This window comes from Salvelinus sp. IW2-2015, linkage group LG3, assembly GCF_002910315.2.
Source record: "Salvelinus sp. IW2-2015 linkage group LG3, ASM291031v2, whole genome shotgun sequence".
Classification (NCBI taxonomy): Eukaryota; Metazoa; Chordata; class Actinopteri; order Salmoniformes; family Salmonidae; genus Salvelinus; species Salvelinus sp. IW2-2015.
The window spans coordinates 21,001,813-21,027,678 of record NC_036840.1 but is presented as its reverse complement, the minus strand read 5'-3'; the positions used below and the strand labels follow the sequence as shown (position 1 = coordinate 21,027,678).

Here is a 25,866-nt window from a genome sequence, read left to right as displayed (position 1 = left end):
AATTACCTGACCCTCCCCTGGCCAAAATTWAAAAACCCTCCCCCTGACTGAAATTTAAAAAAGCATGACCCTCCCCCATTTTCCTCCGGGTACCAATGTTTTTACATGGTAGATGCAGTGTACTTACAGTGTTTGGCTAGTTCTAATAAACTCAATAGGTTAACCTTTCACGAGCCTCTACCCGGATCCGGGAGCACCCCCCACACCCCCCCACACTAATTAGCATACCTAGCATAGCTTCAAAAGTAGATAGTAGCATCTAAAATCATTAAATCACAAGTCCAAGACACCAGATGAAAGATACACATCTTGTGAATAAAGCCACCATTTCAGATTTTTAAAATGTTTTACAGGGAGACAAAATATGTAAATCTATTAGCTAAACACGTTAGCAAAATACACCACTATTCTAACTCCATCAGTTTCTTACTCCTTCAGGTGCTATCACCAATTCGGCTCAACTAAGATATTGATATCCACTAACCAAGAAAAAACCTCTTCAGATGACAGTCTGATAACATATTCATGGTATAGGATAGTTTTTGTTAGAAAAAAGTGCATTTTCAGGTAGAAATCACAGTTTACAATTGCACCCACCACACAAATCGACTAGAATTACTAGATAGAGCAACGTGTATGACCAATTTACTCATCATAAAACATTTCATAAAAATAGACAAAGCATAGCAATGGAAAAGACCCAGTTCTTGTGATTTCAGACCATATTTCAGATTTTCTAAGCGTTTTTCAGCGAAAACACAATAAATCGATAAGTTAGCATACCACATGAACAAACGTTACCAGAGCATCGATTCCAGCCAAGAGCGTCTATAACGTAATCACCGCCAAATATATTAATTTTTTCACTAACCTTCTCAGAATTCTTCCGATGACACTCCTGTAACATCATTTTACAATATACATATACAGTTTGTTCGAAAAGGTGCATATTTAGCCATACAAAACCGTGGTTACACAATAAAATACTAGGAAATCAAGCCTCAATATGTCTGACGTCATCTATCAGAGTGATCTAGTTTAATTGAAAGCTAATCATATACTTGACTAAAATACAGGGTTGACAGCATCGAAAGACAAATTAGTTCTTAATGCAACCGCGGATTTACATTTTTAAAATTATCCTTACTTTTCAATACAGGGTTGGCCAGTGAAGCTATACCAACAAAATGGCGAATTATGCGTTTAAAATATTTCGACAGAAACACGGTTTATCAATTAAATATTGCTTACTTTGAGCTGTTCTTCATCATATTCTTGGGCAATGTATCCTTTCTATGTTATAAACGTCTTTTGGTCGATAGATGTCCTCTGTCCTTCGAAATGTCCACCACCAACGACCGACTCCCTAAAACGTGTGTCCAAACTTTCAGAACGCACAACAAAGAAATTCCTCAAAATCGCACTAAACGGATATAAATTGATATAAAAGGCTCAAATTAACTACATTATGATGTTTTTAACAACTATAACGACTGAAAACATGACCGGAGAAATATTGCTGGTTAGAAAACGATTTGGAACGAGGCAGGTCCGATGGCCTTCACGCTTGAGGCGCACGTTGAGAAAGAGGGGTCTCTGTACATTTTGTCATTTATAATGGCTGTGACGTCCCATCGACTTCATTGAAAAACGTGATGACGTACAGACACCAGAGGAAGACGTAGGCAGTGTGGTTCCTTCATAGCATTCACTGTGGCCTTATAAACAGACCCCAGATCAGAGGTAAAAATTTCTGAAATCTGAACCCTGTCATGAAAAGTGCTGTAGAAATTGTTCTGTACCACTCAGAGACAAAATTCCAACTTCTATAGAAACTAGAAGGTGTTTTCTATCCAATAATAACAATAATATGCATATTGTACGATAAAGAATTTAGCACGAGGCAGTTTTATATGGAGACACAAATATGCTAATGCGGAACAGCACCCCCTATAGTTGCAAGAAGTTAACATAAGAATGGTTTGACTTGCTGTTCTATGTGAATTTGACATTTGAAAATGACATACTGTAATGCCATGTGCGTTCACTATATGGATTAATATCCTGTATGTGTTTCACAGGGCGAGCCGTGTGTGATGGGCCAGAAACAGATCTATATGAAACGCAGACCAGGAACTATTGCATGCTGGGAAAAGACTACGCCAAAGTCCTCTCTGCTGAATCGTGTATCTGTCGGGCCCACGACTTTGAATGGTAATTATAGTATACTAGTATAATAACTCACAATTGCAGAAAGATAGAATGTGAAAACATGTATTTTTATCCAAATTAAACTGAGTAGATCAACAGAAGTTTAATTGTCCATAAAAGAGAGAGACATTTTGTATGATGCTTTGTCTATGTTGTCCATTTAAGTCAATTTTGGATTTAATACGCTATTTCAGATCCCATTCTTTGGTTCATTTTTGGTGTCAGCGCTCCAATATCAGATATTTTGAGGGATAATTGCTCCTAACGTCTGTCTCTCTGCTTAGCTTGTTTTGCGATGTTAATAATAACGTAGAGAAGACGAGGGGTGTTAATAGGACTGTAGGTTGTTGTTGTTTTTTAGCTTCAAAAGGCAGGGAAGAGAAAAGCAATGATACATTTGTAAATGCCAGCGGTGTCAGGTCAGACTGTATGAGTTTGTAATTAGAATCCATTCGTCTCCAGTGATAGTTATTTTAATATTTTGGATTTAATTATTATATGACACATTTCACAACTTCCTGACCACATGGCATGTCTCTCTCTCACTCTCTCACTCTCTCTCTCTCTCTCCCTTGCTATCTCTCTCTCTCTCTCTCTCTCTCTCATTCTCTCTCTATCTCTCTACAGCTGGCAGTGAATTCAAAAATAAAAAAAACAATCTCTTTGAGAACGTCAATGTTCAGAGGTGAAAAACAATACAACTTTTAATTGACTGAAGTGTACACAAAGTCAAGGTCTGAAGTGTTTACTGATTGCGTATTGCGTAAGAGGGTGACAATTCACCGGCCTGTTGTTCTGTTGTGCTGTGAACAAAAGGTCCAGGGGTTGATTCCAAAGTGGGACAGTGACTAGACTGAAAACAGAGGTTATACACTGAAACAAAAATCAACACAACATGCAACAATTTCAAAATAATTACTGAGTTACATTTCATATGAGGAAATCAGTCAATTGAAATAGATTCATTAGGCCCTATTCTATGGATTTCACATGACGCATCTGTTGGTCACAGATACCAAATTGTCCTCACAGTGGGCCTCATGGTCTCATCAAGATATTTCTGTGCATTCAAATTGCCATCGATGAAATGCACTTGTGTGTGTTGTCTGTACTTATGCCTGCCCATACCATAACCCACACAACCATGGGGCACTCTGTTCACAACGTTGACATCAGAAAACCGATTGCCCACACAACGACATATCCGCGGTTGTGAGGCCAGTTGGACATACTGCCACATTCTCTAAAACTACGTTGGAGGTGGCTTATGCTAGAGAAACGAATATTCAATTCTCTGACAACTTTCCTGCAGTCAGCATACCAATTGCACGATCCCTRAAAAKTTTGAGACATCTGTGACATTGTGTTGTGTGACAAAACTGCACATTTTAGAGTGACCTTTAATTGTTCACATCACAAGGTGTACCTGTGTAATTATCATGCTGTTTAATCAGCTTCTTGACATGCCACAGCTGTCAGGTGGATGGATTATCTTGGCAGGAGAAATTCTATGCCTATGGAAAATTTCTGGGGATCTTTTATTTCAGCTCATGAAACATGGAACCAACATTTTGTGTTTATGTTTTTGTTCAGTGTATATACATAGATATAACACTGTATATATTATATTAATAATGCGTGAGGAGAGATTAGTATTAATATGTAACCAAAACACGCTGGGAGTCTGCATAACTATAATGTACTAAACTGGACACCATACTTTTCTGTGACTTACTGGAAAGAAATGTAATCTATGCATTACCAAAGCTGTGATTCAGTGGTGCTGTAATGTCCTGTACCCTCATTGGACTCACTTGGTCCCTTATAACTATTATCCCGACCAACCAAAACACCATAACTTCACTTGAAAACCTGTCAATAAATTGGGGGAGGTTCTAAATCACACTGAGGTCAGACCAGGCCATAGGGACTCCTATAGGGACCTCAGGCTTTGTTGCTTCCTGTTAGTTCAGGCTAGGTAATTAATTGATGAATCAATGACAGCGTCATTATTAGAATGGGCACTTGCCTAACCTGCTTTGCGTGATGTAAATCACTTTGTGATTGGGAGGTAGCTAACGTCAGCCGGTGGAAGTCAGCCATCCCTGACCTGGCTGCCTGTGTTGACATGGAGTCCCCCAGGGCTCAGTCTTCCTACCTCTGCTGATCTGGAGCATTTGTCAACCGCAGCCCAATCAATATATAATAAMTATGCGTTGCAATGCAAAAAATATCTATTATATGTATTATGCTGAGGGATAGGAGAGAGAAGCTGTAACATATAACACAGTAATACTGTATGTCCTTTGGATCAAAATCAAATAAAATTMTATTTATCACATGCTTCGTAAACACCAGGTGTAGACTAACAGTGAAATGCTTACCTACGGGCTCTTCCCAAGAATGCAGAGAGAAAAATATAGAAAAGTAATGATAAATACATAATGAGTAACGATAACTTGGCTATATACACGGGGTACCAGTACCAAGTAGACGTGCTGATGTATGAGGTAAATGAGGTAGATATGTACATATACAGTAGGTAGAGGTAAAGTGTTGATATTGATCACATTCTGTATGTGATTTGTTATAGTGATTATGGCTATGAACGGCGTAGGGAAGGGAACTGTCTACCAGCGTTCTGGTTCAACCCAGCTGTTGTATCAAGGAGCTGCAGCCAAGGACAGAAGTACCTCAACAGCACAGGGTGAGTTGCACATAGGGACACTATTTTGTAACGTTTCTATGTTGTCTATTCTAAGTGAAGGCAACCCTTCTTTATATTTCTGCTCAGTGGGAGGCCATATATTTTTGCTCTGATGTTTTCCATTTCATTTTGTAAAACATTATGATGGTCATAATATGGTCCATGTTAAAAATCCTGAATAGGTATTACACATTTCAAAAGAGAAGTACAAAAACACATTCAAACTTACAGTGGCTACAGTATCTCTCTGTATAGGTTGGCCAATGCTCGTCATCTTCCCATCTTCCCACTGTAATGACACACTGTCAGGGTGGCACACCTTCTGGCACGGCTCCTAGTGTGAATAGTGATATTGGCTATTTAGGCCTGAGTCATTCACCAGACAGTAGATCTATACTGAGTGACATAGTGTACTACTGAGAGCTACAAAGCACAGTCAGGAGTCCTAGGACACAGATTAGGACGCCTCGGGATGGTGTAGGTCTGAGGAGAACGGTTCATCGTTCATTTATGCATTCGCTTCCCCAAAAGGTCAAAAGTCACGTTTTGTCCAGAAGTTAGAAAACATGTTGGAGTTTTGTCAATGTGACTGACAACTACTGTACGTCTTMTGTCAGACATTAACGTTCAGGGTTAAAAGTACTTTTTTAATTAGTAATTACTAYGCATTTTTAAGATTAGTCAAAGAATAGCAAGTCTTGTTCACTAGCTCTGTCACTTCCACAATCAATTTGAGGTTAAAAACATAAAAAATACGATTTCTAGTCAAGCTTCATTGATGAACGTGACCAGTACCTTAGCCTTGTTAACTAGTAGAGTCAGGAAGCCATAACCTCAGTAAACCATACTGAACATGTACTAACTAATTCATATGGTATCTTCTTAAGGTACCGAAAAGTGGTGTCCAACAACTGCATCAAGGGAGTCAAGGACATGTACACACCCAGGAAGCAGATGTGTCCCAACCAGGCTCCAAAAGGCCTTTCTCTCTCCACCAGAGAGGGCAAGCTTACCGCCGACCTGCACACCAACGTCACCTTCCTTGTGCATCTGGATGAGGTAGAACTGGGCCAAAAGCCAAAATGGCTTCCTTTTTGTATATCATTGTTCTGGGCCTAGGAGCCCAAATGGACGCCTTTGTACACATTACTGTTATGAGTTGCATTGATTTTTACCTTAGCCACATGTAATGAAAAATCTAGTATGTTTTTGTATTGTTATGCATGGTTGTAAAAGTAGTCCTAGCATGTGGTGTACAACTCACTCCACTGATAGGCCTGTTACTGAGTGAAATAGGATGTTTCTCCGAACATATACGCTTGAAATTATTTCCCTGTTATGTCATCTCATATACACCAACTCTGAAAGTTTAATAGTCACTTGCAACACAACATCACCCACACACAGCTACATGCCCCAATCCCCGAGCTGGGAGACAGAGTAAGAGATAAAGACCTTTAGAGAGAGATGCCACCCCTGGAGACCCTGTTATAGAGTGATAGACTCAGAGTAGCCTCCTAGGGCCAGGCCTTGCCTCACTCCCCTCAATCCCTAGACACTGTTCCAATCACCTCACATTTTAAATTCAGGTGAAGATAGTGCGGAGCGCTCCTGCCTCGGTGTGGCCAGTCGCTTTCTCCCCTGAACTGCAGCTAAGAAATGTCCTCTCCCACGAGGTCTCTCCCGGGCCCAGCTGTCATATTACAGGTGTGATGAGTTGAGGAAATTAGGATGTATCTTAATTTTCACCAAGAGGAGGCCTCCCTCTGCCATGTGGTCAAAAAGTTTGTGAAATGTATCTTATAATAATTTCAGTCCCAAAATAATTCTAAACAACTATCACAGGAGACTAATGGAGGTGAAGAATCTTCATGGCATTGGGTCTCATGCATTCGGAAAATCCTTCGGTCCCATCGAATCAGACTTTAATTTATATTCATGAAGCCCGAGATGGCAGTATTTCTTGGGGAGAGCAYATGGGCCTAAATATGTAATGTGTGGTAATGGCAGGTAGTGAACATGGCGGTTCAGAAAAGAAAAGAAAGGAGAGAGGGAGGTGGAAGAAAGTTTGATGTTTTGAGAGAGGGATGAGATCTGTGGTGTCACACGTCAAGATTTCATTATCACAAAGTGACCTTATAGCATGTCATGTGTACACCATCCAGATTTAKTGTACATTAGCTACCTTATAGCATGTCATGTGTACACCATCCAGATTTACTGTACATTAGCTACCTTATAGCATATCATGTGTACACCAACCAGATTTACAGTGCATTAGCTGCCTTATAGTATGTAATGTGTACACCAACCAGAACCAATGGAATAGTCCCAAAAGTGCAAATCAGTCCATCTAGCTCTCCAGGCAGGCTCAAACACTCAAAGCATTTGAAAGAAAGCGAAAACTATTTGAACCCAGGTATGACACCCCATCAGCACGACAGCACTGACATCACACCGTTTATACCATCCTTTGTGTGTTGACATTCACCTGAACAAGAGTACCTTACACTGTCCTACTGTGTCTGAACCTGAACTAACAAAACCCCTCATTGTCAACCAGCACTGTTGTCCAGACCATGACGCTTACCCTATTATGCATTTTGGATTTTGAGGCCCTCTGAGTCACACACGGAGCCACGGACACAAAGCTTGACATTTAGCCAGCAGGCCAGCATCAGTCTCATGCAGATTAGTTAGCGATCCCAGGACACCTCGATATAGAACTAGAAATGTCCAGAGAATGTGAACAGCGGACATCAACAAAAGCCTGAATGACATCGACGCCACTGAAAACCTAAGTGTCATTGCGAGTGACATTTTGGCAAAGGATTGTGGGTCATTACAGTTCCACACAATAGCCGCCAACGTTATATACCCCCAGAAGCCTTCTCGTGTTTTCATACTCTGCTGTGCTTGAAAAGAAGCAAAACATATAGTGAAGAAAGAGAGAAAGAGAGAGAGAGAGAAAGACACACACACACACAAACCTCATTAGGTATAACAGGCAAACAGACCGCTCTCACGTTGGGGCAGAACATGATGCAAACCCAATGTTGGGCTGGTGATGATTGATGGTGTCTGTGTGTGAATGTAGCCCAGCAGTATGTTGACTAGTGTACCTGCCACCCTACTGTCTCTTGATTACTACACTGCCTTGACCTCCCTGTCATTCTCTCTCTCTCCATCACACACACACACACACACACACTGCTCTCATGGTGGGGCAGAATATGATGCAACCCCTAGTGCTGACTGCTTGTGTCTGTGTGTGAATGTAGCCCAGCAGTCTGTTGACTAGTGTACCTGCCACCCTACTGTCTCTTGATTACTACACTGCCTCGACCTCCCTGTGGTTCTCTCTCTCTCCATCACACACACATATACACACAAACACACACACTCACACCACAGAGACTCARGTCAGACTCAGGATGCARGCTGATGTAGAGGTGTCACAACACCATCTGTTGGACTTCTGACAGAAACAGACAAAGATGCCCTGCCTGTGCCCATGCATGCTMYGTGCTGATTACTGAATGGTACTGTGGTTTTGAGTTCTTGTATTGAACTCCATTTAAAAAAAATTACCTTTAACTTTTATTTAACTAGGCAAGTCAGTTAAGAACAAATTCTTATTTACAATGACGGCRTACCAGGGAACAGTGGGTTAACTGCCTTGTTCAGGGGCAAAACGACAGATTTTTACTTTGTCGACTCGGGAATTCAATCCCCGAATCGACCTTTTTGGGGGTTACTGGCCCAAAGCTCTAACCACTAGGCTACCTGCCGTCACAAAACAATGATGTATTTAAGTCTATAATATACAAAAGTACAAGCATCTAGCTGGGCTCTCAAGTACAATGGAATTGTTATATATATTTTTTTTATGTAACTTGAACTTTTTTTTTGTTGTCTTATTTCTGTCTTTTCTGTCTGTCTTTCCTTCTTTCTTCATCTGTAGTCCTTACTTGAGACTTTACTTGCTTTCCAGGGGGACTCAATGAGAACCAACATCCAACTGGATTTCGGAGATGGCACGGCAGTCTCCTACTCCAACCTGAGCTGGATCGAAGAGGGTATCAGACATGTTTACAAGACGGCTGGGATATTCCGTGTCTCGGCCTTGGCGGAGAACACCCTGGGATTTGACACTACCACCTTGTACCTCCATGTTACGTGTACGTCACCTCTATACATTCATCTATTTTGTCAGGGATATTCAATTCCTGCCATTGAGGAATGAAGTATTTCTGGTTTTAGTTTCTACTGTACCTGGTAGATAATTGGTCAGTTACTGTGACATCGGCCATTGATTGGCCAGAGTGGTCACTCATCTGGTGACCCTGGTCTGAATCAGTCCCTGATTGGAYYGAAAGGAWYGAAAACAACAGTGCTGTGGGTCTCAAGGATCATAATTGAATATCTCTGCCTCATATTTCTCTGTAAATAACCACCTTACTAAATATACAGCAGTGTACAATGGACCCAGTTAAAGACAAAGTACCAGAATGCTCTGCACATAGTACAGCACTTTGATGCTCTCTCGCTCTTTTCATCTTGTAATGAACAAGCCAGCCAAATGTCAAGTAAATAATAGTGARAAATATAACATTCTTATGTCTAAAAGGCGTCAAGAATTATCCAGCTCTTTGAAGTGCTGTGTTTGAATTAACCCCTCGTCTCCTGATTTGAACAGGGAGGCTTTAGTCAATTAATGCCTTTTAAATGTTGTCTCTGGTCGCCACGACACTTTCAATCAGTGTACTTTGATATTTTTGATGACATTCATTCTGCTGGTGTTTTTTTCTCCATGGTTTGGTACAAATTATTATACTTTTGTTTTTACTTTTACCCCTTTTTCTCCCCAATTTCGTGATATCCAATTGGTAGTTGCAGTCTTGCCACATCATTCCAACTCCCGTACAGACTCTGGAGAGGCGAAGGTCGAGAGCCGTGCGTTCTTCAAAATAATACCCTGCCAAGCCGCACTGCTTCTCGACACACTGCTCGCTTAACCTGGAAGCCAGCCGCACCAATGTGTCGGAGGAAACAACGTCCACCTGGTGACCGCAGTCAGATTGCAGGCGCCCGGTCCGCCACGAGGAGTCTCTAGAGCGCGATGGGACAAGGATATCCCGGCCGGCCAAACCTTCCCCTAACCCGGATGACTCTGTGCCAATTGTGCACCGCCTCATGGGTCTCCCGGACCCGGCCGGCTGTGACAAAGCCTGTGATCAAACACAGGTCTGTAGGGACGCATCAAGCACTGTGATGCAGTGCCTCAGACCTCTGCACTCGGYAGGRTGTTTGGCACATTTTGAGGTAATTTACAYGGGAGAGAGAGTGRAGATGATGCTTTAAGCAATGTGCCAATCACGATGCCYCCACATACTTCAAATTGYAATATTTTTAACAACCGACACAGTTTAGGGAACCTGACCAAATGACTCACATCACACACACACAACACACACACACATGCACATCTGCATAGACACAAACTTAAAAGAGGGAGACACACAGATACGCACACTTTCTTTCTCTGTCACACACATCACACACATACACAGACACTAACACAGACACATACATACACTGCATGTGTTTGAAAGCTAGGATAAAGATTCGTCTCAGTTAAAAAGGATCACAGAAGTCCAGGTGGAGACGTACAAGCCTGAACGCCGAGTCACACCACTGTCAGCCGGAATATTACTGTTAAAATACCGTGTTATATCTCTCCGCTATAGGAACCATCACCACTTAGATCACGGTAATGCCACGTACACCCACGTCAGCTCCCATTACAGTCTCAGCATGGCAGACCACAGTATTACTCACAAGGRYTCACGTCAAAAACATGATAACYCCWATGTGTTTTAAGTCGAGAATAAATCCTGTTCTTCAACTAAATCCCATCAAAACTCAAAAACATTATGACAGTTATGACATTTGTTGAGGAAGATTTCATTCACCTTCCCTTTTCAGCTAAAGCAGTCTTATTGAGAAGATCCCACACACTACCCCAGTGATAATGTTAGGGATACTGGCAAGCTCAGTGTGAGAGATCTTCTTTTCTCTAATTCTTCATTTATGAAGGTTACTATTTTCTTTTTTCCCACGCACCTGTAAAATTAATCTTCGGATGTGCCGGTGCTTTTCAGATTTAACCTAAAAACATTTAAATATATTATGTCGATGTGCGAGTGCTTTTCCTATTTAAACAAAAAATAATCTAAAAATAATATTTCCATGTGCGAATGCTTTTCCCATTGTGAAATAGGCAGTCTCAAGCAATGTCCTTGTAATTACAATCATATATGGAGTCTGAATCATTCAATACTGAGTCTGAATCATCCAATACTGTGCCTGAATCATCCAATACGGAGTCTGAATCATCCAATACTCACTCTGAATCGTCCAATGCTGAGGTCTGAATCATCCAATACGGAGTCTGAATCATCCAATACTGAGTCTGAATCATCCAATACTGAGTCTGAATCATCCAATACTGAATATGAATCATCCAATACTGAATATGAATCATCCTCTGTGTTTGTATCAGGTCCTGTGGAACATGTCCAGTTGCTGYCTCCYTTTGTGGCCATCAAGAACAAGGAAGTAAACCTAACAGCAGTGGTYTGGCACATCCACTCCAGGAACGTTACCTACTTCTGGTGGCTGGGGAACAGCAGTGAAGTAAATTGTACTTAAAACACTTGGTGTACAGAGAAGATGGCCTAGAACTGAGCCCTGTGGGACTCCAGTAGTGCGACCACATGGTGCAGACACAGATCCTCTTTTGATGTTGTGTATAGTATACAGTATACTGTATGTGGGGTACCAACTATACAACTTTAGTAGAGGTGAATTGACACTATTCAAAAGTTGTCTTACCCTATAATGCCATATACTGTACATGTACTGCAGTGGTGGCTGGTGTCACTGTAACTAAATCGGAGGACAGGCTTATTGTAATGGCTGGAACGGAATCAATGGAACAGCATCGACCACATCAAAGACATGGTTTCCATTCCASTTCCATTCCACTTCAGCCATTCCTATGACCTGTCCTCCTTTCAGTAGCCTGCACTGATGTATATATGAGTTATACATAATGTCTATGGTATTATGTACATTGACCTCTTCTATTAATGAAGACGACTGTGATAGAGGCGGAGCAGTCTCTGATCTTATATTTTGTTCCGACAGCTTATTAGTATGTCACAAGTTATGACCTCAGCTGCATTGGTTCTAGGTATTATGGGGAGGATGTGTTTTGTAGGGTTTTACTCAAGTCAGAAGCTCCGACTACTCTAAGTGAGAAGTTGAAGGAGAAGTTGTTATCATCTGTAATGGATTTCTTTCATGTTCTGGGGTTTTAGCTAAAGGTTTTAGGTGAAGGGATAATTACCGGATCAAAGTGTGATCATCCATTTTGTCCATGTTCCCTCTTCCTCCAGCCGCTGATCAGCTTAGACGGGAGCATCTCGTACACCTTCACCAGCGAGGGAATGAACACTGTTACGGTCCAAGTGTTTTCAGCCAACACCATACTGCAAGACACCAAGACCATAGCAGTCCAAGGTTCTCTCTCTCTCTCTCTCTCTCTCTTCTCTCTCTCTCTCTTCTCTCTCTCTCTTCTCTCTCTCTCTTCTCTCTCTCTCTTCTCTCTCTCACTCTCTCTCTGATCACCCTAATCAAATTATTCTACTTAATGTAATGTTCATTAGCACATCTAGCAGGCATCTCACTTGGTATGCAACTTTTGAGTGTACTTGACATTTGAATATGTCAGGATATATGCGAAAGGGGACATTTCCCCAATTATTTAAGAAATCACTTAGCAAGCAATCATCTACCCTTGTCAAACCATGAGCACATGCATACTGTACCCACGCCAACATCTCTGTCAGATTTCCCACCCATCAGAAGGCAGTTAGAGGAGGGACACAACCAGAACGAATGACAGTGGGGAATGAGGAGGACACCTTGAGAATATTGCACCTAGATCAGGGACTGAATTAACGGTCTGTTTCTGTTTCTCCCCTGGGTCTCTCTCTCTCTCTTTCTGACAGAGTTCTTCAAATCTCTGCTTTTATCTTTCTCCCCTAATCTGGACGAGTACAACCCTGACGTCCCCGAGTGGAGACATGATGTGGGGAGAGTCATTAAGAAGGCTCTGCTCCAAGTAAGTGTGAATTCCTTCTGTCTTTTTCTCCCTCTCTCTCGTCTCTTTCTATCCGCTGAGATTTTTCGGCGTTCGCCCTCGAGCTGTCCTGTGATTCGTTATCACACAGGTGCGAGAGACTCTGCTTCTTCTTCCCCCCTCGAGGCAGCTTGATGAGCACTAATAACTTATTTTCAGAAGTCGGAGCGATGAAATGCGTTCTTCGGAATTAGCCTGGAATGAAGGAGATCTTAGGCATTACCGCGACATTGGATGTGCATAGTATCTGTGGAGGAGAGCTAGAGCTGATATGTCATAGTTAAGTGTGTTACTCTTCCACTTRGTGTGTTGGTTTAGGCCTATATTATGAGACTTGTGGTCGCTCTGTGTTTTCACCATCTCCACAGTTGATTTGATATGAGAGGCACCTCACGCGAGCTAGGCTGAGAGCCAGTGGAGGGAGCTTCTGTGATATGGGTCAAAGTGAGGCTTTGTGAGGGATAAAGTGCACTTTGTCACCTGGGAGCCACATAGTATGTTCATGGCAGTATAGTATAGCACCAGCCAATTGAATTGTATTGAACTGAGGGGCACACTCAGTTATAGACAGCTATAGATCTAGCTTGAGCTATTAATTGCTAGCCTCAATAGACTGTTACAGCACCTCTTTTCATACAAAACGTTTTGTTATACAACCTTTTGGAACCTACATACATTATACGGTATCTATTGAGTTTATGAACACTAGTTCATGTGTCATGTGCTCCTCCATATACAGTTTAATCCTATCAAACCATCCCTCCTTTCATCTCTTTCCCTTTCTCTAAAAGGAAATCATATTAAGGCCTATTCATCCATGTACTGCTAGAGTTGACATAGGGTTCATAGTCTAGATATTGTGCAACAATCGCCATACAAAGTGTTATTAGAATTTTTCTCTTCATTTCTTTTTTGATTTTCTGCAGTTCATGTTCAGTTCACCTTCAAGATGAAACATTTTCCATCGTTTCAATGTAAACATCTCCCCACAATAAAGCAAAGATCTCTGCAAAATCGCAATTAATGTCAGGGTCCATTAAACTGCAGTGCTGCCGTACTACAGTACAGCTCTATGGCTGACAATAGTGAGAAGCAAGGCAGGGCTTTTGCTCCTCAGCTGATTTCAACCCACTGCTTAATAGAGGTTTGAATGGGGAGTTCAGTAATAGAGGCTATTTCAAGTTATTTTCCGAAGTCATTCCATCTCCACTTTCTCCAGGCTTCTTCTTTCCTCCCTCTGCGGAACAAGGAAGATGCCGAAAGCTCACTCTCAGGTTCCAGACAGTGACTGTCGGGAAATTCATATCATTTTGGATGTTTCGCGGAAGCCCCCCCTGGTTTCACCACCACTTGTTAATGCACCTCTCAGTGTGGTGCAAGAGGTTAACATGTCCTCTTTTTTCCCTAAGAGACTGCACTTCTTCTGGGCATCCCTTTCTCGCTCTTGCCCCCCCTTCAGTTCCTGGGTGACGACTGTACTTTACTTCACAGAATAAAATGATAGTTATAGTTGAATCATCATAACCTATTTATAACAATATTGTTGGAATAATGCACTATGGAAGGAGTTATGAAGATAGAATAACCCAGTATTGTCAAGTTCACGACAAATGAAAAACAGAATCCACATCATGGGGTGTTTACAATAGTAATTAATAATTGACCACTGTTTAKTCTTATTTATTTAGCTTTGCATACAGTAAGATTGTGAGGAAGCCTCTCCAAAAGCGTTTGCTGTTAATTAAAATATTAGAGCAACAAGATACAGTTCTGAAGAGGTGGTTCTCCAACCAAATTTGGGCTTGGACAAAGTTCCCTCCAAAACACTCACTCATTTGACTGTCTGACTCATCTACTCTCCTCCCTTAACGCAGATCAGATTTTTCACTCCAGCCAATGAGTTTGGGGGCACAAAATGCCAGCGCTACCCAAGTACACAGAGCCAGAAGTCTTTTTAGACTAATGAGTGATCGCAAAGAGAACAAATATGTGCTGAGTGTATTGATTTTTACAGAGGCTATTGCATCGTATCCCCTTCCCTCTCCCCTTCCCTCTACCATTCATTCTATACCTCTTTCCCCTCATTCCTTTGCTCTTTATTTGTCCACTACTTTGCTACTTAAATAGTGATTTTAAGGCTTGATAATTGATGTGCTTCAAGTGTATGTGACTTGCCGACTACGCCACTCCATTGTCCGCCGGAAGCCAAATAGAGAACCCATAAAAACATTAGTGGCTTTTTAAATGGACACTGATTGCTGGTTGGAACCCGTGCCTCGCTGGTAATCTAAAGTGGATAAAGGACATTCTAAAGAAAAATATTTAGTAGTAGCTATTTTGAAAGCATGGAAAAACAGTTGTTTGGCAAGATGTACTTTTACCATCAAGAAAAAAATACACTTTTGCGAAAACATGGAGGTTGAGATTGGATTGAAAAAAGTACAACACTTTATTTGTTAGGACACGGTCATAACCATGTCATAGTAMGTCACAACAGCTGAAACAACTTCTCATAAACTGTCATTATATGGTCATAACATTATCATGGCACATATATTTAGCCTGTTGTGACATATTGCATTATTTTATGGCTGGTTATGACACCTACATAAGAGTGTCAAAACCCACAAAACCTACCACACAGAGCAAACCATTCTATTACACCATAGCCTACTTGTAAACAGTAGGTTTATGTTATATAACATTTTCTAAAATGTACCATATTAAATTGCAAACACACATTGATGTCAGACATGTACCTACCCCAATCCTCTGTTGCTCATGACTGGCATGAATGCAGGAGCAGATTTCAGGAGCAGGACAAGACACCTTATTTGTGACTGATGACCAATATAAGGGCATGTATGTGATAGACCTATCTGGCTTATATGATTATGATGCTCATAATGCTTCTTGACAGTGTCATGAAGTGTATTTTCATAGTACAAGTAAAGTGACACAGGATGGTCATAATGCTTCATGACAATGTGTATTTTTCCTAAGTTATTCAAAATTTGAGGAAAAAAATATATGACTAAAGAATTCATTACAACAACAACATCAAATGATTTAACTCTAAATGGTATTATTTATGTTAAATTTTTCCCTGCCAAGAAGCTTCATTTTTCCAAAGAGGGTGTTTGTCCTTCTCCTGCATTCATCCCAGTCATCAGTGAAAGAGCATTGGGCTAGGCACATGTTTGACATCAATGTGGGCACTATTACAATGGTAATTAAATGGACAATTTAAGAAATGTTATATAACATACTATTTACAAGTAGAATGGATTGGTTTGCCTTGTGTGGTAGGTTTTGTGGGCTTTAACACTGTCGTGTCTTTGCTATCATTAAATTGAAGACTTATAGTTTATATCAAAGATTTCTGTAATTAGGGATTACACATCAACTGATTAATAACGTAACTAATTAACTATGAATTTGGGGCACCAGGGAAACTGTTCAGATTACAAAGTTATAATTTCCCAATATAACCTTTCAGATATTTTCATATCTGATCAATAGTCTTCTGATTAATGATTTATTTATTTTACCTCACGTTAGTCTCATTCCAAACGTCGTAAATTGTTGGTTATCTGCACYAACCCAGTCTTCACTATGAGTCATCCATACATCAATTGTCTTAAATCATTTATGTATTATTAACTAAGTAATTCACAGAAATGCATAAACAAACAAACAAACTTAAAATGGTTAAATGAAATGATAGGAGAAATATGCCCTAGTGGGCTGAACCGGTATGGCGGCTTGTTAGACAAAGGGAAAATTGGGGATCGACTAAGAAGTCACTACAGAGTTCATAACTATAACAATTGACATGCTAATCCTTTACACATGAACGCTCACTCATTCAGGAACAATTGAAATCAATATATATATTTACGCTCAGTGTGTCGTCTTGATCGCTGGAGAAAAGTTAGTTTCTGTTGGAGAGTTTCGTCTGTCTCTGTCTTGGTTATTGTGGATAGTTCAGAGTGACATTTGTTATAGAATGGATGTTTCGGCGGTTGTCGTTCTTCGCGTTCAATGATACCGAATTCCTAGCTGCAGACTAGTAGTCATTATCAAAGACTTGTTCTTATTCGTCTAAGAGTTTAACCACGTGGTATGGTTAACAGATTCAGCAATGGTACTCAACCTTCGTTCTCCTCCTAATGGAGAAAAAACATGGTCTAGTGATCATTTCTCAGAGTTGGGTTTTTATTAGGATTGCAGAAAGGGGCTGTCCCAGTATGTCTAACCCAACTGGGCTCAGGGGCGGGTCCTCGGATTTAGTTCAAATCAAAAAGGAATTTGTATTTTTCTTCATTAAAGAGTCCAAAATCATATTACACAATTATACAAACAGTATCATACTCACTCATTCATTTTATACACAATTAGATGTAAACCTCATATCTGAGGTATTATATAAACAGCGGTATGGTAATGTAGCCACACAGTCTCCCATGAGTTTCCCAAGTTGTGACAAACGGACATGTTAAAACCTCTTTGGGATAGGCGGAACGCTTGCGTCCCACTTGTCCAATAGCCAGGGAAAATGCAGAGCGCCAAATTTAAAAAAAAAATTATATAAAATCAAACTTTCATTATCACACATGTAAGGTACCAAATTAAGCTACACTCGTTGTGAATCCAGCCAACGTGTCATATTTCAAAAAGGCTTTTCGGCGAAAGCATAAGATGCTATTATCTGATGATAGCGCAACAGTAAACAAAGAGAGTGTAGCATATTTCAACCCTGCAGCGCAGCACAAAACACAGAAATAAAATATAAATCATGCCTTACCTTTGACGAGCTTTTTTTGTTGGCACTCCAATATGTCCCATAAACATCACAAATGGTCCTTTTGTTCGATTAATTCCGTCCATATATATCCAAAATGTCCATTTATTTGGCGCGTTGGATCCAGAACAAAAACAGCTTCCAATTTGCGCAACATCACTACAAAATATCTCAAAAAGTACCTCTAAACTTTGCCAAAACATTTCAAACTACTTTTGTAATACATCTTTAGGTATTAAACGTTAATAATCGATCAAATTGAAGACGGGTCTATCTGTTTCAATACAGGAGGACAACAAACTAACGCTACTTTTCTAGTCTTGCGCAACTCTCAAACAGTACACATAACGTTACACTGATTCAGATGGCCATACTTCTTCATTGCAAAGGAATAACCTCAACCAATTTCCAAAGACTGGTGACATCCAGTGGAAGCGGTAGGAACTGCAACACGTTGATTAGAAATCTAGTATCCCAATGAAACCTCATTAACAGACAGTGTCCTCTGGGTTTTGCCTGCTACATAAGTTCGTTTATACTCACAGACATGAGTCAAACAGTTTTAGAAACTTCAGAGTGTTTTCCATCCAAATCTTACAATAAGCATATCTTATATTCTGGGGATGAGTAGAAGGAAGTTGAAATTGGGCACGCTATTTATCCAAAAGTGAAAATGCTGCCTCCTATCCTAGAGAAGTTAACACTTTTTTGGTTACTACATAATTCCATATGTGTTATTTCATAGTTTGGAGGTATTCACTATTGTTCTACAATGTACTGTATAAAATAGTAAAATAAAGAAAAACCCTTGAATGAGTCCAAACTTTTGACTGGTACTGTACATTATGTCCAACACATCTAAATATATGTGTCATGGCAGTGTTATGACAATGTTATGACAGGTTATGTCAACTGTTATGACATATTATGACATGGTTATAACCGTGTCATAACGTGATATGATGCTAGGTGTCAAATAAAGTGTTACTGAAAAAGAAAGTAGAATTAATACTGACTTGTCATCTATTGGTGACATATTGTAGCATTGTTTACCTGGAGGTTGTATTGGTTATTAACACATTTTGGTCAAGCGCAAAGCTATTTTATTGTCACCTCCCTCTCCTTTGATTTCAAACATTTTAAATATGTATATAATCTAAGGGCAGTGTTTTGACTGTAGACTAAGAATACCATACAAGTATGAACTTAATGTAACAGTACTGTCCATTGTCAACAGGTGTCAGACTTTCCAGAGGATCAGCTGTTGGTTGCAGTGTTTCCAGGTGTGCCAACGGCCGCTGAGCTCTTCCTGTTACCACACAAGAACCAATCAGAGGGCAGGAAAAAGAGCGAGGAGGAGCTAGAGCAGGTATGGGATAGTTAGATTGGACACTAACATTTTGAGTGTCATTGTAATTCTGTCATGGCATGTATGACAAATTGTTTCCAATCCTTCACACCAATTCACKCAACAGGATAAATGCATTGTCATGGCTGAAATGACACACACGCAGACATTAATTCTACGCCCTGAGTCCGACAATTGAGACAACTGAACCAACGTGGTGGGCGTCGTGACGAAACAGCAAATACGATTTAATGATGCATTGTGTGTGAATTGAAAGAGCTGCAAAGTGTGACAATTGTTTGACTAAATGATCCTTCAACAGATCTCTGAGATACTTGCCAGCGCTCTGAACCAGAATCTGGTGGAGTTTGAATTAAAGCCAGGAGCAAGAGTAATCGTTTACATCACACAGCTAACTTTGGGTAAGGAAAGAAGTTAGTATCAAGATAATTACATAAATTAACTGTATGTACTTGCACGAGAAATCATTATTATCTCTACATATTGTTTTTTTAGCTGTGTTTGTTTCTTTTTGTGATGTCATAAACGCAATATAATTTACCAGCGCTAACGTCTTCATATTTGTATAGCATAAACCAAACACATTATTTTTTGTTCTGGATTTAAAATGCCTTATATGTTTGTCACAATCTTTGGTGTATGAAGATTGGAGGAGGACATGAGAGGAAAGGGAGGATGGATTTTATTTGAAGTGGGAACTCCTTGACACAATTGATACTTTATATCTGCCATCAAGACGACCCAAACATCTGTTCACTGTCTTTTACAGCCATCCAACCACAAAATGAGTGTTACACTGAGTGTAATTATGTTGATTGTTTAGTCCTTGAGAAAAGGACAAAAAAAGAGAAGTTTGGTTGGAAATGCATGCAGAATTCAGAATCGCCTAAAAAATAATCAACAACATTACACCAGTTTGAGTGTTGGCTCAAAATGAGACAAACAAATAACTACTCTTGGCTGAAATTAAAATGCTTTACCAGCGTCCACCCAAAAACAACACAAATCCTCTTTCACATTGGAAAAGATTCTCAGTTGAGAGTATTGAATGGATACAGAGCAGTAGTCCAGCTTTCTACTACAGTATATACTCATACAACACCACACTTACTACAGCAGCTGGGTCCATATGGAAGAGTTGAAGGTTAAAGTTGGAAGTGCCCTTACYGAAAAACCACATGATTTCACATGTGGAAAATCACATAATTTCACATAAAATGTAACTTTTTGGAACTCTTCACATGTTTTTTTTCTGTAAGGGTGGGGGTGGGGGTTGGAAAGGGGATTGCCAGGTTTGACAGGTCTAATAGTGCATATTTTGAAGGTTCTATTAGCCACGTAATCCCAGTGAGAACACATAGCCTTGAGCTGGCCGTCTGTGGCGTAAAGGGCTAGATATACACAAGCAGGTCTGCGGGTGCTGGACCGTAAAGTGTGCGTGTGTGTGTGTGTGTGTGTGTGTGTGTGTGTGTGTGTGTGTGTGTGTGTGTGTTTGTGTGTCAAGGGTGTGTAATACCACAGAGAGAGGTGTTAAATAGTATAATCAGCACCACATAGCCCCAGTTTATTCCACAGTAAGTGTTGCACTTTATTTGTGACAGTTATCGATGTAAAAGGCTTGATTTAACCATCATTTAGCATTTACCTCTGAATATAAATGTTGCTACTGTATGCTTGTTTAAAGCAGATGGCTTTTAGTTGGAGAAAAGGCAACCATTAAGAAATAGTAATTACACGCTATCACAGCCTTTTAAATTTGGGATATTAAAAATGCACTATCATTGCCTTGGATCGACCCATAATACATAGCCAGATTTATTTACTTGAATCAACAAATTGATTCAAGTAAAGCATATGCATTGACTGTATGTAMCCKTACTGTAGCAGACTATTATGATGCAAAATATGCATCTCAACTGTACTCCATGGTTGTTATTAGTGACACAATATTATACAGTATAGGATCAATATTGGCAATGAAGCAAGWAKATCTCCAAGGCATTCCCAGATTAGCCTTTATTGTGTTGCTCTGTTCRTGTTATGTTTAATGTTCGTCTTCCTCTACRCTCTGTTACAGCACCCTTGGTGGATTCCAGCCCGAGACACAGCAGTTCAGCKATGCTGATGCTCCTATCAGTAGTATTCCTGGGTTTAGCAGTGTTTCTCATCTACAAATTCAAGAGGTATGTACTGTACTGCATGTTTATATCCTTGAACATTATATCGCAGCACTGCTCTAATCACCTGCCATCATCATTCATAATGCATATTATAATGATATGCTAGATTGGTAGGGCCTGCATCAATGAGCTAAAGACGTTCCTTTGAAGTAACTTTTAGTCCTTTATACTGTAGATGTAGTAAACAAATTTAGAGTGATTTGGATGCATGAGGCACGTGTGTGAATCAGTGATGTTATGTTAAGAAAACTATCATTTAATTGCTTAAAATGCTGTTGACATACTTTGGCTGTTAGAAGCTGAATTATTAAAATTATTCTCATGGAAAAGTCTGCTGAAAACGCATCAATTATGGATATGGAATTAATCTAAAGAAGAAACCGATTTATTGAAATGTCACACACGACAAAGCAAAACAATTAAGTAACAAAATTACTTGTAATTTGAAATAAATTGAAGTAAGAGTGGATGAAACAAATGTCTAATCATAAATAGAAATGGGAAAAGATTTTTCTGAGATTATGCAAAATGTACACTACCGTTCAAAAGTTTGGGGTCACATAGAAATGTTCTCAACTAGTCTAAAGAAGGACAGTTTTAGTGCTTCTTTAATCAGAACAACAGTTCTCAGCTCTGCTAACATAATTGCCAAAGGGTTTTCTAGTGATCATTTAGCCTTTTAAAATGATCAACTTGGATTAGCTAACACAACGTGCCATTGGAACACAGGAGTGATAGTTGCTGATAATGGGCCTCTGTACGCCCATGTCAGCCGTTTCCAGCTACAATAGTCATTTACAACATTAACAATGTCTACACTGTAATTCTGATCAATTTGATGTTATTTTAATGGACRAAAATGTTGCTTTTCTTTCAAAAACAAGGACATTTCTAAGTGACCCCAAACTTTTGAACGGTAGTGTACATACATTAGGATTACAGTCTTATATCACTACATTGATGTCATATGGGGATTTAATGATGTATGGATTAAGATTTTCTTAGTTATATATCTAGTGGCTTCATGATAATAGGGGGATTAATATAGTTTTGTCAACATACCAACTCTGAACAAAAAGTGTAACATACATCTTTGAGAAATGTTGTCGAAGGGACGGATCATCGTTGAATACTCATTCCCTATTTTAACATGCCTATTGTCTGTCTACATTTACCAATCTGCAGAAAAATCCCCTGGATTAACATATACGCGGAGGTGAACCAGGAGAAAGAGCAGGAGATGATCGGTTCGGTCAGCCAGAGCGACAGCACGCCTAAGATCACCCTCAGTGAGTTCTCTACGGCCAAAGAAGTCATGGAGAAGGAGATGGACGCCAGAGTTAAACGTAAGATGCATACATAGTCTGATAAATCATTTTTTTAATAGCAAGTTGCTAATTTGGTGACTATGAACTTCCAACAATATTACACATACTTTGTCCAAATTCATTATATTGGACTAGAACACATATGGGTCATATCTCCTTGTATAACAATGTTGACTTTTGACCTGCAGTGTATACACTACATAGTGGTTATAAAGTATACATTGTTTCTTTAACTGGTAGGAAAAGGAGGAGTAGTGTATCTTTAAAAGAAAACTAGGGATCAAACGAAGCAACATTCCGCAACATTAAGCTGATCCACCCCTTAAACCTTTTTTAAATAAAAAGGAAACAAACGAACCAATGGGTCAGCCACTAATGTCCCACGTATGAAACAACAGCTTAGGAGCTTTTGATAAGACACTGTAATGAAACCCCAGTAATTAACAGGCAGTATCAGTGTCAAAGTAGGTATTTGTTTCACAGACATCAAAGCCTCTACTACCAGTGGACTAACCTATGTTGTTCTTATGTGTGTTTTTTCTCTCTCTACCGCAGGGCGAATTGGAAATGCCTGCGAGAGCACGAGGGAGATTCCAAACTGTACTAGCGTGTAAAGCCGAGGAAGGAATGCAACAAATGTGTACAGACAAAGTATTGCCATTTTGAGGGTTCTCTCTTTTTTGTTTTCTTTTGTAATTTCTCAAACACAACCCCAATGTTAATAGTTTTCTAAGGGCCTGATTTATACTGATGTGCATGGGTGTCTTGCTTGATAGCATCTATGCGGCGAATCTGAAATCCACTCAACGAGACAAGTTTCAATTACATGTATGAGCTTCTTAGGCCTACTGTTACACAATTTGGATTACAGAGAAACGTTACATTTTCAGCCCMWAATTGTCTTATTTCATGGACTTTTATCAAAGCCTTTATCGAAACCTACGAAGAGAGTTATGTACATTTCTTAATGTTTTACTTTTCATGAGGTATAAGAGTTTTTGTCTGTATGGGCCATCATGTCTAGGTCTCCGATCTAACGGAATATTAATGAAAACTTACCATATTATCTTTAGATATCAGTTATCGCTCTGTATATACTATATGTATGTTRACTTTTCACACGCTTCAAGTAAAAGTACAATGCCGAACACAGGAGATCTAGTCATGGCCTGTTATCAGTTCTTAAAAGTGTGTTAAAAAGCAAGATGTTACTTATAGAAAGAGTCCAACTTTGTTTTTAATGAGGTCCTTGACTTGTGCATGTTATTATTAAGGACGAGATGTATGTGTTGTAGATAAGCAAGTGTTGTAAATAGTTATTTTCTATTAATTAAAAGAGCTCAGTCARTTTTAKATACAGTATATATACAGACTCGCATATTCTTCATTTAGTTAATTTATGGCTATACAATGTATCTGTCTTGTACAAAGGGTTTAACTGTTAAGATGGGCATCATTTTCTAAATATCAAACCAGGTTWACACAACGCCAKCCCTGCTTGAAATGAAATAAAACACATCATTGGTGGTAATTTTTACCTGCATCTCAACMGTTAAACTCCTTGTAACAGACMACARTWGCCATAAACATCATGGGAATATTTCTAATGTTTGCCCTTTGAATGTAACGAGAAAAGTGGAATCAACCATTTTTGATCCGTGGATGAAATTTGTGTCTGAATCATCAAGATGATCCCACATTGTTGTAGATGTCAATTGTTATTACTGATGAGTATACTGTACAAGGCCCATCAGCGTGTCAAGGACAAGTATCTTGGGGGTATTTTGCAGTGATATAGTGTAACAAGTCCTTTGCTGGCATCTATTCATAGAGTGCTCTATCTCTGTAAAGCATATCAACTCTCATAGAGTTTCATGGTAATCTCCTCAAATATTATCTCTCAAACAATATCTCCATACAAGAAGGGAACAAAACATCTTTGTGTTGACTTTCCACTTATCTGATAAGGTATCTAGAGAAAAAACTACACAAGTCCCTGATTTTAAACCACCATCCCATCCATTTGAGTCTCATCAAATTATTCCACTATCAACACATTTCATCAGCTTCATTTAGAAGTTAGAAACGAACTGTTGWSTCAAGTTCTACCACTTGAATTCCCTAGTGTAGTGAAATACACACAACAGTGTGCATGCTAMCTAGTAGCTAGTTTCCTCCACTACACTGCTGTGCAATGCAGTCCTCCGAAAGCTGTCATCAMCAYGAMTAGGAGCAGGAGCTCCAGTCAGCCAGTCAGCGGCTTGAAGGCACGGACAGGTCCCCTGGCAGCAGGTGTAGCCAGTCTGGCGGTAAGCGGAGATGGATGGATGGTTAAGCACCGAATGCACCATGCCGAGCTATCCCACAATGCCGTGCCTAGATTCGGCACATGACGACACAAAAGGAGAGTGAGAGGCGGGAATGTTTAGAGAATGTTGCAGAAGGAAAGWMTTTTCCATGATCGTGTACAGAAGTGTGTTCAGTAGTAGAGGAAAGAGGTGGAGCTTCTGTATCTGTAGTCCCTTGTTACATTGTAACGAGAGTGGAGTTACATGTTAATAGGAGTGTTATAGCAGTTGTCAAAGCAAGTTGTTGCAGTAGCAACAATCTAACGTTGTTATGATGCATGAAACTCCATCCACAGAGGCATTCTTCCTGACATGACAGAACAAAGCAACACTTTGTTTTGTTGAACGATAATTGCATCATTCTCACTCATCTGACTGTCCTTATTTTGTTTGTTGTTGACAACTCATTCTGATGTTCTCAATGTCACGCCGGCTTTGTTCAAATAAACAAGATTAACGTAGTGACAGATAACGGGAACATTACATTGTTTTTTCTTTGTGTCGTCTCTGCCACCACCAGTTCCTAAGGTGACTCCTCCACTGGCAGACTAAGCTGAACTAGCTGAGCTAAAAGGTCACTGAGTTCATCCACGTGAATAATTCCTTTTATTTCTCCTGAATTTCTTCAGAAGACATTCCTTCGACATGTAAGGCCATTATAGCGGTGGATTACAACTATTCATCCCATGAGCCTCGAAGCTCCTTTTGCC

The 25,866-nt window shown here is 39.8% G+C and overlaps 1 protein-coding gene across 1 annotated transcript in view; it reads left to right on the top strand.

Annotated features, from left to right (window-relative positions):
* LOC111952279 (VPS10 domain-containing receptor SorCS3-like) overlaps nt 1–25,634 on the top strand; it is a 125,138-nt gene extending 99,504 nt beyond the window's left edge. Inside the window, 13 exon segments of the mRNA XM_023970834.2 lie at nt 2,082–2,127; nt 2,130–2,214; nt 4,805–4,918; nt 5,806–5,977; nt 8,913–9,099; nt 11,484–11,617; nt 12,382–12,505; nt 12,997–13,109; nt 19,169–19,300; nt 19,602–19,701; nt 21,378–21,483; nt 22,666–22,826; nt 23,364–25,634. Of these exon segments, the coding sequence (XP_023826602.2) occupies nt 2,082–2,127; nt 2,130–2,214; nt 4,805–4,918; nt 5,806–5,977; nt 8,913–9,099; nt 11,484–11,617; nt 12,382–12,505; nt 12,997–13,109; nt 19,169–19,300; nt 19,602–19,701; nt 21,378–21,483; nt 22,666–22,826; nt 23,364–23,422 (1,533 nt within the window). The 3' untranslated portion in view covers nt 23,423–25,634.
* Nucleotides 25,635–25,866: the final 232 nt, after the last annotated feature.